The sequence below is a fragment of the Oncorhynchus gorbuscha genome, linkage group LG10 (assembly GCF_021184085.1).
Source record: "Oncorhynchus gorbuscha isolate QuinsamMale2020 ecotype Even-year linkage group LG10, OgorEven_v1.0, whole genome shotgun sequence".
NCBI classification, from domain to species: domain Eukaryota; kingdom Metazoa; phylum Chordata; class Actinopteri; order Salmoniformes; family Salmonidae; genus Oncorhynchus; species Oncorhynchus gorbuscha.
Window position 1 is genome coordinate 26697981 of NC_060182.1, and position 12558 is coordinate 26710538.

General features: G+C 42.3%; 1 protein-coding gene across 2 annotated transcripts; it reads left to right on the top strand.

The window, feature by feature from the left end:
- Positions 1–196: 196 nt before the first annotated feature.
- On the top strand, positions 197–11920 carry LOC124045771 (short-chain dehydrogenase/reductase 3-like). Of its 2 annotated transcripts, XM_046365376.1 has the most exons (7): positions 197–630; positions 774–900; positions 2665–2813; positions 4785–4904; positions 8084–8322; positions 8768–8893; positions 9098–11920. In XM_046365376.1, the coding sequence occupies exons 2-7, from the start codon at positions 888–890 to the stop codon at positions 9180–9182; spliced, it is 732 nt and encodes a 243-aa protein (XP_046221332.1). In that variant the 5' UTR covers positions 197–630; positions 774–887; the 3' UTR covers positions 9183–11920. The 2 variants fall into 2 exon arrangements, with proteins under 2 accessions (XP_046221332.1, XP_046221331.1); XM_046365375.1 differs by having other exon boundaries at positions 203–901; positions 2667–2813; positions 9098–11918.
- Positions 11921–12558: the final 638 nt, after the last annotated feature.

Here is a 12558-nt window from a genome sequence, read left to right on the forward strand (position 1 = left end):
ATTGGCAATTCATACCATGAAAACAGTGGTGGTTGTAAACTTGGATCATGTCACTCATTCCCCCGGACGGCGGAGTCACTGAGGGTTTTCGCTCCACCCTCTGATTGACAAATGAAGGTTACTGCTTAGTAACTCACTTCACCTGGTTGTCTAGATCCGCAGACACTCGTCCCTGCGTGGACTGAGGTTGACAACACTGACGTAACCCCGGCAAATCATTTATTGTTTTTCTGCGACTTTCTCTAGCAGCTTTCTTGGAGGAAGGAAAAGCGCTACAGCCGCTCACGCACTGTCAAGTCGGAGGGGCTATTGGCTAATCTCCAACATTCAAACTGTCAATCAAGATGAAAGGGCTATATAAAGCCATAGTACGGGTAGTTAGACAGTGCTGGGATAGAACAGTCATATAGGCAGTTGTAGACGCGAGATCCAGTCGTTCTGTTGGTTGACGCACGCACTGTGTTGGCGCTCCATGTCAGCTATTATCACTGCATTTTCGTACTGTTCCTATTATGACGAAGCCGTGTCGTACCTCTGATATTAAAACTGGATTGATAAGAATTTTGTCGTAGAGGGGTAATGGTATGGAGAACACTTAGACATCCATCTGGCATGAGCCACGCACTTTGGGTAGGTGTGGATTGTCTATGTGGCTACTCTAATTTCATTCTCATCAAAAGGCATCTTTATACCTAACAAATTCGTAATGGATTTAAATAATTTCGGAAACGCGGTGCTTTTCACGTTCCACATCATCTTCTGCATATTGAAAGCATGCTTGGGGTTGTTGATCCGGAGCAGACGGAAAGACCTTCGCGGAGAGGTGGTATTGATCACCGGCGGTGGACGGGGCATCGGTCGGCATTTGGGGAAAGAGTTTGCAAAACATGGAGCAAAAAAGGTAAACTAATTACTGCGCTTTGTATTCCCAATTTCTGTTTTATACTTGATAAACGCCCAGTGATAATAACAAAAAGGCAAAACATTAACAGACAGCTCACATCGCTTCACACAGCACCTTTGTTATCCTGGTTTTCATAAATAGAATATTAACAGGAATTCCAAAAACAATTGAATAATCTGAAAGTTTGGGGGGAAGAAAAGGGACAGTTGTTTAGAAGTGTTTTATAATGTATATCTTATTCTATTCTAGCATAACTTCAGAATCGAGTATTTTTGTATTACTTCAGTTTAGTTTTTTTCCCCCATGTGAAAAGTATTGGGAAAGCCCCAGTACTTACTACACTAGTGGAAAGGAGCCTGAACTCTCTTAGCCCCTAGCTGACCTGGGTGATGTATGATGTGTAGTGTTCTCTTCCCCTTTTATTGTAAAGGCACACAAACACAGGTGTTTCCTCGGTCCCTGTGCTTTACAATGGGGGCGATGACAGGTTGGGTGGATGGCTTCGTGGAACTACAATGATGTTGCCTTTTTAACCTCAACTCTAGCTCATCTGGGTCCCCAGTGACTGTTCAATAAAGTTCACTGACAGGGTAGTGGAACGCACAGTTCAGAGTAAGGTGACAATATTCCTTTTATCATCAAAGCATTTGTCATTGTTGTAAAATGATCTGGTGTGTGTGTCTGGCCAGTAGCCATCCATCCTGGGTTATCAGTGCACAGGGACCCCTCTGGAGAAGATATTAGATCTTAACGTTTCTTCAATTAGATCCACTTTAGCCGATAACCGCATAGCAGTTTTTTTGGCGGTGTCGGAGGTAGAACTGCATTAGAGCTGTCAAATCCCCAAGCGGCTCATAGCTTCATACCTAAAGCGGACTTTGTCGTTGGCTGCACGGCGTCGCATTAAGAGAAATTCCATGCAGCCTTGTTTACAAGTTCAAATACTGGAATGTGCGACATAATTTACACCTTGATTAGGCTGATATAAATCATTATATGATTTTCAATTTGGGCATTATTTCTATATAGCCTACATTTTCTCATTCTGAATTTCTAACGCCAGTGGGACAAGTGGCTTCATGACAATGATCAAGAGCAGCTGCTCACTGATTTGATGGCACCAACCATGTTACAGCTCCGACACATTAGCTATGCGCATGTTGGCTATCGCCTGTCAACATTTGATTAATTAGGGCTCTACTCAATCTATAAAGCTGAAGCGCTAGACTCATAATACTTTTAGATTGAGCTGAAATGCAGAATTTACCGTAAATAGTATCCGCTAAAGTGGGAACGTTGCCTTCAAATTTCAAACACTGAAGTTCAGAGCCTTAAATCATTGGATTTACCTCAACTGCACATCAAATAACTTGTCTGTGGTTGCGCAATCTCTAGCTAATGCCTCCTCAATTGGCAATTAATCATATAGAACTCTGAAACGCACAGCAATCTCAAACAGATGGCAAAAATGTTAACGTAATAGAGTATAGTTTGAATCTACTGTAAACTACCTGAGCACTGGTTTACCAATGCAACATTTTACCAATGCAATTTGAAACATAAAATGATACATTTTGGTTTGACAAAAGGATTTTTATAATATTCATCTACAACCCTAATATAGAACTATTAAATTAAAAACAACCTTCCTCTTACCACCCAGAAAGCCTATGTTTATTTGTGATTCCTACAAGAACACAAATCCAAATATGCATTCTCATGTCAATGGACTGCCCTTTTTGACCGCTCTGCCTGTTGTCAGTTGATCCTGTGGGGCCGCACTGAGAGGTGTCTGATTGAGACCTGCGAGGAGATCTCTCTCACCACCGGAGCCGAGTGCCATTACTTCCTGTGTGACGTGGCCAATCGGGAGGAGGTGTACAAGCAGGCCAAGGTGGTCCGAGAGAAGGTACAGTAGAGAGAGCTGCACCCAAATTAATGACCTAGTTCCAAAGTCATTTACAGTAGATAACAAACACCTGACAGTAATAAATTGTGTTATACATCCAACCAGTCTTTCAAAGGTTGCCTTTGGAATCTTCCAGTGTTTCACAGGGATACACAGTATGATGTATCAACTTAACCAGTGGTGTAGTGGTGCCTGGAGAAGTGACTGTTCTAATTCAGCCCAAAATGTTCCAAACGGCCTGCCCAGTGAAGGAAAGGTGCCCTGTATTAGAAATTATATGAGAAACAGTTACATACACTCTCTGAAAGACCTACAATTATAATTCCCATATTGGTATTTCAGTCAGGTCAACCCAAGCGTACTGTGCAAGTAGGCTTACTATTGAACGAATAAATTGGGCTGTCAACTGAGTCAGAAATGTATAGGTTTTTGATGTTCACTCTCAAAGTTGCTGTTTAAATAGTAAAACAATAAAATTGGATGTTCTTAAACCACATCAGACTAGTTTGCCTTTTTTTGTGTGTAGTTACCCTTTAATTAACGACTTTAATTCAGTCGTTCTGTAGCACATGAGTTGGATTTTGCAAAACAAATGGCCACTGGATTGAGGCATTTCATGATATCATTCTGCAGGTAGGTTTAGGCTACTTTTTATCTTTAAAAAAATAATTTTTACCTTTTTTATTTTACGAGGCAAGTCAGTTAAGTCAGTTCTTATTTTCAATGATGGCCTAGGAACAGTGGGTTAACTACCGGTTCAGGGGCAGAACGACAGATTTTGTACCTAGTCAGCTCGGGGGTTTGAACTTGCAACCTTCCAGTTACTAGTCCAATGCTCTTACCACTAGGCTACCCTGCCGACCCAAGTGGTAGTTAACATTTAATTGAGAAGGTTTTTGGGAAGCCCTTTCTATCTACCAGAAGACGCTTGGGCCCATCATTAGCAGCTCTATTTTTCCTGTTCCTTCATTAAAAAAAAAAAGCATGGACGTTTTCCTTCATGTTATGAGGCACGTCTTACCTTGCTTTAAAGTAGACTACAGCCAAAATTCCATCATAGAAACGTGAAGGCAATTATTTTATAACTTCCTCATGTGTTTACAAAGACCTCATTGGTTTCCATCTAGCAGCCAAAGGCATTATCCTAGTCATATTAGCAACACATGATAGTTGTTGCATCTTTAGGTCTCCCATCTTTCTAAATGTCTAAAAGCTATTTCTATCTGTCATGTATGGTGTGCATTTTAGGGAAAGGGGAGACCTAGTCAGTTGTACAAATGAAATGTGTCTTCCACATTTAACCCAACCCCTCTGAATCAGAGGGGGGGGGGCGCCTTAATTGACATCATAGGCGCCTGGGGAACAGTGGGTTAACTGCCTTGCTCAGGGGCAGAACGACAGATTTAAAAAATAATAACTTGTCAGCTCTGGGATTCGATCCAGCAACCTTTCGGTTACTGGCCTAACGCGCCTTCCTACCTGCTGACCGGTGTTTTCCCTCAAATTGCATTTTGGAACATTCGTGCATTGGCCGACCGCTGTGTTCACATTGCTGCACCTAAAATGTGAAGAAACAGTTTATCAACATTTTTAGGTGAACATTCTGATAGGTTCCATCAGTCATATTAATTGATACAGCATATACCTCCCATACACAAGGCTACTTTGATGCACATCGTAGGGATTAAGAAGTGAGTATGCGCAATAAACACTGAAATACGTGGGTCTATACCTGTGTATACCCTCCTACACCACTGAGTTTAACTCAAGTATTATAATAAAACAAGGATTAACATGACATAATTATCGCTCACTTATCAGCCTTTCAATTATACCAAGGGAAACAAAGTGATAAATATTATTTGTGAAATGCTTCATAAACAGCCGTTGTAGACAAACAGTGAAATGCTTACTTCTGGCATAAAACGAGATTTGGGTTTTTACAACCAAATATGTTTATTTTTATCTTAGGTGGGCGACGTCACCATTCTAGTGAATAACGCTGCAGTGGTTCATGGGAAGAGTCTGATGGCCAGTGACGATGATGCTCTGATGAAGACTCAACACATCAACACGCTGGGCCAGTTCTGGGTGAGTGTTAAAAATATGTACTTTAGATAAGTATGCAGCAAAGTGCTCATTCATTATGGCATTATGTTATGAATGCTTGTATGAATTTAGATTTGTTTCAGTTCCGAGGCTCAGTATTGGAAATATTAGGGTCATCTTTCAATATGTATTGATCCCACATGTGAAGGGGAGAAACTATACTTTACTCTAAGTACTGAATCATTGGATCTAAGGTAAAATGCTGGCAACAGTGCTGGTTGACACTCTTAATAAAATGATCTTGCATGATATTGGTGTTTGTCCTCTGATCTACACAGATGGGATGTAGAACAGGTTTGGTTCCCCTTCTCTCTGAGTGCTGAAACCCTTCTGTTATGGTTGCCAATTCCAGGAAGTAGGGAGGGAACCTAGTATGAGAGAAGAGTGAAGGAACAGCTAGGGAATAGTAGTGAGTGGAGCAGAACAATGTGCAGACTGTCATGTTTCTCTCGCTCTCTCCAATTCAATGGGCGTTATTGCCATGGGAATCATATGTTTACATTGTCAATTTCACTTGCTTTGGCAATAAGAAATTAACAGTAAACATTACTCACAAAAGTTAAAAGAATGTAGACATTTCAAATGTTATTATTGGCTATGTACAGTTGTAACAATGTGCAAATAGTTGAAGTATGAAAGGGAAAATAAATATGGGATGTATTTACAATGGTGTTTGTGCTCCACTGGTTGTCTTTTTTTTGTGGCAACCGGTCACACATCTTGCTGCTTTGGTGGCACTGTGGTATTTCACTTAAAATATATTGGATTTGCTTTCAAATTCTTTGGGTTTTTGTGATCTGAGGGAAATATGTCTCTCTACTATAGTCATACATTTGGCAGGACGTAAGAAAGTGCAGCTCAATTTCCGCCTAATTTTTGTGGGCACATAGGCAGACCTGACTCTTGAAGACAGGCCATGGTGGCCTTTTTCTGATAGCAAGACCATGCTCAGTCTGTACATAGTCAAAGCTTTTCATTTTGGTTCAGTCAGTGGTCAGGTATTCTACTACTGTATATTCTCGTTTTAGGGCCAAATAACATTCCAGTTTTTTTTTTTTTTTTCCTGTGTGTCAAGTAAGTATTTTCTCATGATTTGGTTGGGTCTAGTTGTGTTGCTCTGTGGGGTCTGTTTGTGTTTGAACAGAGTCCCAGGACAAGCTGACAGAGTGCACTCTTCTCCAGGTTAATCTCTCTGTAGGTGAGGGCTTTGTTATGGAAGGTTTGAGAATCACTTTCATCTAGGTGGTTGTAAAATTCTATTGCTTTTTCTGAATTTTGATAATTGGCGTGAATTGACCTAATTGTGCTCGGCATTTATTATTACGTGTGTTTTACTGTATGTTGTACACTGATGTTTTTGCTGAATTCTTCATGCAGTCTCAATTTGGTGTTTGTCCTATTTTGTGAATTATTGGTTGGTGAGTTGACCTCACATCCATAGAGGGCAATGGGTTCCATAACTGATTCAAGCATTTTTAGCCAGATTCTAATTGGGATACTGAAATTTGTTCCTTTTTATGGCATAGAAGGCCCTTCTTGCCTTGTCTCTCAGATCGTTCACAGCTTTGTGGAAGTTACCTGTGGTATTTAGGCCGAGGTATGTATTGTCATATGCTTTAGGGCAACAGTGTCGAGGTAGAATTTGTGGTCCTGGCAACTGAAAATGGTTTGGAACGCCATTATTTTTGTCGTACTAAGATTAACTGTCAGGGCCAAGGTCTGACAGACTCTGTGAAGATCTAGTTGCTGCCATCCTTGGTTGGGGACAGAAGCACCAACCAAACAGTAAACATTTGACTTCAGAATCAAGTAGGGTGAGGCCGGGTGCTTCAGACTGTTCTATATCCCTCACCAATATGTTGCTATAAACTTTGAAGATGGTGGGGCTCAAGCTGCATCCCTGTCTTACCACGTGGGAGTACCCCCCCCTGAAGGCGCAAATCTGTTTCTTCCAATTTTTAACAACATACTTGTTTGTGTACATGGGTTTTAAAACCTTTCCCAAAGTTTCTGTTGAATCATATCCCATTAGTTATTGGTGTTGAATTTGTCTCCACTTTTGTGGATATGGGGTGATCAGTCCTTGGTTCCAAGTAATGGGCAAGGTGCCTGAGCTAAGGATGTTGTTGAAGAGTTTAAGTATAGTCAATTGGAATTTGTGGTTTGTATATTTGATCATTTCATTTAGGATACCATCAACACCACAGGCCTTTTTGGGTTGAAGGGTTTAGTAGTTCATTCAATGTAATTGGAGAATCCAGTGGGTTCTGGTTGTCTTTAAAAGCTGACTCTAAGATTGTTTTAATTGATCATGTACAGATAAACCACTTCTCCAAACTTCTTGGCCTTATAATAAAATTAAAAACATATACATCTCAATTTTGGGTAGATGGCTCTTCATGTTTGTATAGTGTGTTCCAATTTTCCCAGAAGCGGTTAGATTCTATTGATTCTTCAATTACATTGAGCTGATGTCTGACATGCTGTTCTTTCTTTTTTCTTAGTCTGTTTCTGTATTGTTTCAGTGTTTCACCATAGTGACATGTTTTGTCCAGGATGTTGTCGTAAAGGGATTGAATTGGTTTTTGGCTAATTGTTTTTTGTTAGGTTTCTGCACTACCCTCCCATCTATAGTATGCAAGTTGTTTGCTTTGATGCCTCAATCATTGAGTATTTCTCTGTTCATGTAGACTGTGATTCTGCTGTGATCTGATAGGGATGTCAGTGGGCTGACTGAGACTCTGGGTTGAGGTTTGTGATAAAGTAGTCTACTGTACTGCTTCCAAGAAATTAGCTATAGGTGAGGAGTCCCCTCAAAGCCTACTATTGACTATACCTACCCAGCATGTGACCGAGCTGAAGGTGTTGTGACCCGCTTTTGTTGGTGGTTTTGTCGTAGAGGTGGCATATTGGGGCAGGAATGCTGTCATCTTCAGGTAGGTGTCCCCCCCCCCTGTGTCTTGATGTCAGGTTCTTGTCCAGTTCTGGCATTTTGGGTCACCACAGACTAGTAAATGTCCCTTGATCTGGAAATGGTTGATCTCCCCTTCTAGGATAGAGAAGCTGTCTTCATTAAAGTATGGGGATTCTAGTGGGGGGATATAGGTTATTTTTTTTGCTGAGATTATTTCCTTATTTAATTGTAGTCTCTCTTTCTCTAGACCACCAAAGCCTTCCTACCCCGCATGCTAGAGCTTTGCCATGGCCATGTGGTGTGTATCAACTCCATCCTGTCCCTGTCCTCCATCCCGGGGGCCATAGATTATTGCACCTCCAAGGCCTCGTCCCTGGCGTTCATGGAGAGCCTCACCCTGGGCCTGCTGGACTGCCCTGGGGTGGGCTGCACCACCGTGCTCCCCTTCCACACAAACACTGACATGTTCCATGGCATGAGAGTCAGGTAAGTCGGACCACCATGGGCCTCCCATACATTGGGCCTACTATACATGGCACTCTAGTTTTGCTATGGGTCAACCAGTGTATAGTGAGTCAGCACACAGAAATGACACATGGGCTCAGATAGAGGTTCCTTAAGAAAACCATAGATGGAATAACCAATGGCTGGAGGAATAAGTTCAGTGTTGTTTCATCCATTTTGTGATAAATTCATAACACATTTCACATGTCTTGCATGGCTAAATATATATATTTTTCATTGAACCTTTTATTTAACGAGACAAGTCGGGTAAGAACAAATTCTTATTTTCAATGAATGCCTACTGGGGAACGGTGGGTTAACTGCCTTGTTCATGGGCAGAACCTTTCGGTTACTGGCCCAACTCTCTAACCACTAGGCTACCTGCTGCTGAAAAAAGAGTAAAGGTAAAGTGTTGTTCATCCCCCAGGTTCCCTCAGCTCTTCCCCCCGCTAAATCCTGAGCTGGTGGCCCAGCGGACGGTGGACGCAGTCCGGACCAACACTCCATTCATCTACTTACCTTGGACCATGCATGCTCTCGTTATTCTCAAGAGGTAGGGGGACCCAATCTGTCATGACACCAAAGTAGTGTACTGGGTTAGATTAATGAAGCCGGAAACTGTTAGTCCTCTGAGCTAAAGCCGTAGGGATTAGTCTAGGGTGCTAACGCAAGTCTTCAGGTCTCAGACGATGTTAATTATTTAAGTTCACTTAAGTACCTCTGTTACACTAACATGCTCCATTCCCATCTCCAACAGCTTCCTGCCTCAGGCAGCTCTGGAGGAGATCCAGCGTTTCTCAGGGTGCTACACCTGCATGGACACCTTCAAGGGACGTACATAAGAATGGAGAGGCTACACACGAGTAGTGAGCATCAGAAGCACGAACATTGTGGCTTGGCACTAAGAACCCGCACAGAAGTATCTCCAAGACAACAGAGGCCTTAGGAACTATGGGTACTTGGGGTCACAGTGCCCTGATGGCGCAAGAAGAGATCTGCTGTGGAATCTTGAATTGAATAGTGGTGTTTGGGTTGGCAGATTGGGTGGCCCCAAACTGATTTCTATGCTGCTTGGAGTTGGTTGGTGTTTCCTCCAAAAGACTTTCAGTTTGGGATCATGGACTAAGCACCAGATGGACTGCTATTCAGAACTGATCAAGCCTTACCACTGTGGTAAACTTCCCATCTGTCTTACTAATGATACCATTACTAATTTGAAAATGCACAGAGATTAGGTTGAATGGATTGTACTCAGTATGTTAACAAATGAGTAACATCTGGTAGTTGCATTTCATTTGTGACTTCTTGGAGTTTTTGTGTTAAGAAAAAAAACTGGTGTTAAATCTGTATTCAATAGTCATATTTTGGGGGATTTACCACTTGACAGTATTGTGAATAAGCTGTCTTGTGTGTGTTTGCGCAGATCCAGTCTTGAGTTTTTTTATTTTATTGTCTGCTAAAGACTCCAGCCTTCTCATGGTCAACATTCCTGTGCTGCAGCCCTGCCAATTGTGAGCTCATTGTTCATTTTGTAAGGGTTGTCATAACACTCTCTGCTCCATAGGAAAGTATACCGGAGAAGTTCCTTCCATTTGAAGACCCATAGAAATGGTTTCAGGGGGACACGGGCAATACAATCAACATTCTCAGATTCATCATTCATTTGACACATGGGATAACATTGATTTGATCCTATACTGTGCCTACTGAACACACTTGTTGGTACCCTCTTTATCTGTCCCTCAGCTCTGTCTTTTAATCTTCTTTAGTATGGTCATCCATCTGGAGCACAGACAGCTGGAGAATCATACCTGGCCTGGTGGGCTCTATTGTCCAATACCTGGCCTGGTGGGCTCTATTGTCCAATACCTGGCCTGGTGGGCTCTATTGTCCAATATCAGTTTTCCCACATTATGTTGAATCTAGGGTTTGTGGTTATGGTTAGCATCTTAAGTAGGCGAAGATATTGAACATTCAAACTTGATGTATCTTGATCAAAGAATTCCTGAATGGGAGAAAGTTTTGATAAAACAAACTCACTTGGACACATTTAGTGCACAAAAGCAAGGGAGGCACAATCATACTGTTTTAGACCAGACATGTTTCAGACTGGAATCCTGAATGTAATGGTCCAACCAATGATGTGTGTATATATACACCCAGATGCTATGTAATCCCCAATGGGAGGCTTTGAAGCCACCAGTTGGCCATATTGGCACTCCCGAGCAGCCCTCCATAAAAATGAATGGAATTCCACAGTATTTCAATTAAATGTTTCAAGGATAAAATTACCTGTTGTTGTAGTGGGGTCAGTAACAGAACTTTCTAATTATTTGACTTTAAGAAAAATGTTTAAATATATTTTAAATGTTTGTTTTAGCTCACATAATATAAACGTATGCATTAAGGTGTCTGTAATGGAATGGACATGGCAAAACAAATGTAGACCTTTTTAATAAATCAATTTCTATAGCTTCCAAAATACAATGGTGGGCGAGTGTCAAGATGGAGGGGTGGTGGATTGAAAAAAGCACCCTGTCAGTCATCTAGAGTGTGTATATATGAGATTTAAAAAAGATATATTTATATATAGGGCTCGTTTCAATCAGATCCGCTTTAGCCAACATCTGCATAGCGGGAGTGGAACTGTGTTAGAGCTGCAAACGAGTGGCTACTGTAATCTAACGCCTCTGCCCTGAAGCAAGCACCAGCTAGCCTTGAGCTGGCCTAGAGCTAGGCCCATATACCAGCTAATTCTAGGGCTACAATACCTCCTTTGCCAATTGGCCTGGACCCCTTTGTTGACACGGAGCCCCGCCGATCCATCATGACTGGACTGTCGACGTGATCGCCCGATGTGGTCTCAACAGGCTATTCTGTTACAATATCACCACAGAACCATCTACTAGCCCCGGCCCGCTAGCTTTTTCTAAACGCTGTGTCCCCTGCTTGCCCAGCGTAGTAGTGACTACTGAACTGCACCCTGACTCACCTATTGCTGCTCTTTTGACCCTATGATCACTCGATCACACAGCTGATGCCCCCTGGACTGTTTCAATGACACGGTACCTCATTTTGTTTACCTGTCGGCCCCAGCCTCAAACTCCGGTCCTGTATGTACCTAACTAACCCGTTCTGCCCATTCCTTGCCATTTACCCGTTGTCTTAGCTCTCCTGATCAACACCTGTGACTGACTGCTTTATGCCTCTCTCTGTCAATATGCCTCGTCTACTGCTGTCTTGGCTAGTTTGTATTGTTTTATGTCACTTAGAACCCTCAGTCCTGCTCAAAATACCTTATAGCTCTTTCACCCTGTCTCTTACTGTTGCGCTTGTTACAGACCCCCCTCAGTCCCCAGCTGTGTTCTGGACACCATATGTAAATTAATTGCCCCCCATTTATCTTCAGAGGTTGTACTGTTAGGTGACCTAAACTGGGACATGCTTAACACCCGGCCATCCTACAGTCTAAGCTAAATGCCCTCAATCTCACAAATTATCATGGAATTTACCAGGTACAACCCCAAATCCGTAAACACAGGCACCCTCATAGATATCATCCTGACCAACCTGCCCTCTAAATACACCTCTGCTGTCTTCAACCAGGATCTCAGCGATCACTGCCTCATTGCCTGCGTCCGTAATGGGTCCACGGTCAAAAGACCAACCCTCATCACTGTCAAAAATCCTACCCTGCCTTTCTAAGGTCTTTGAAAGCTAAGTTAACAAACAGATCACCGACCATTTCGAATCCCACCGTACCTTCTCCACTTTGCCGTATTCATCGACCTGGCCAAGGCTTTCGATTCTGTCAATAACCGCATTCTTATCGGCAGACTCAACGGCCTTGGTTTCTCAAATGACTGCCTCGCCTGGTTCACCAACTACTTCTCAGACAGAGGTCAGTGTGTCAAATTGGAGGGCATGTTGTCCGGACCTCGGGCAGTCTCTATGGGGGTGCCACAGGGTTCAATTCTTGGGGCTACTCTTTCTCTGAATACATCAATGATGTCTCTCTTGCTGCTGGTTATTCTCGGATCCACCTCTACGCAGATGACACCATTCTGTATACTTCTGGTCCTTCTTTGGACACTATGTTAACTAACCTCCAGACGAGCTTCAATACCATAAAACTCTCCTTCAGTGGCCTCCAACTGCTCTTAAATGCAGGTTAAAAAAAAATCCTACAATGTGATTTTCTGGATTTTTTTCTCATTC

Excerpts from the sequence above, each read along its gene's own strand:
- LOC124045771 (XM_046365375.1), top strand. The coding sequence starts at position 707 with ATGGATTTAAATAATTTCGGAAACGCGGTGCTTTTCACGTTCCACATC. Across the intron at positions 2,814-4,784 it reads CCAAGGTGGTCCGAGAGAAG|GTGGGCGACGTCACCATTCT; the intron begins GTACAGTAGAGA and ends TTTTTATCTTAG. Across the intron at positions 8,323-8,767 it reads TTCCATGGCATGAGAGTCAG|GTTCCCTCAGCTCTTCCCCC; the intron begins GTAAGTCGGACC and ends TTCATCCCCCAG.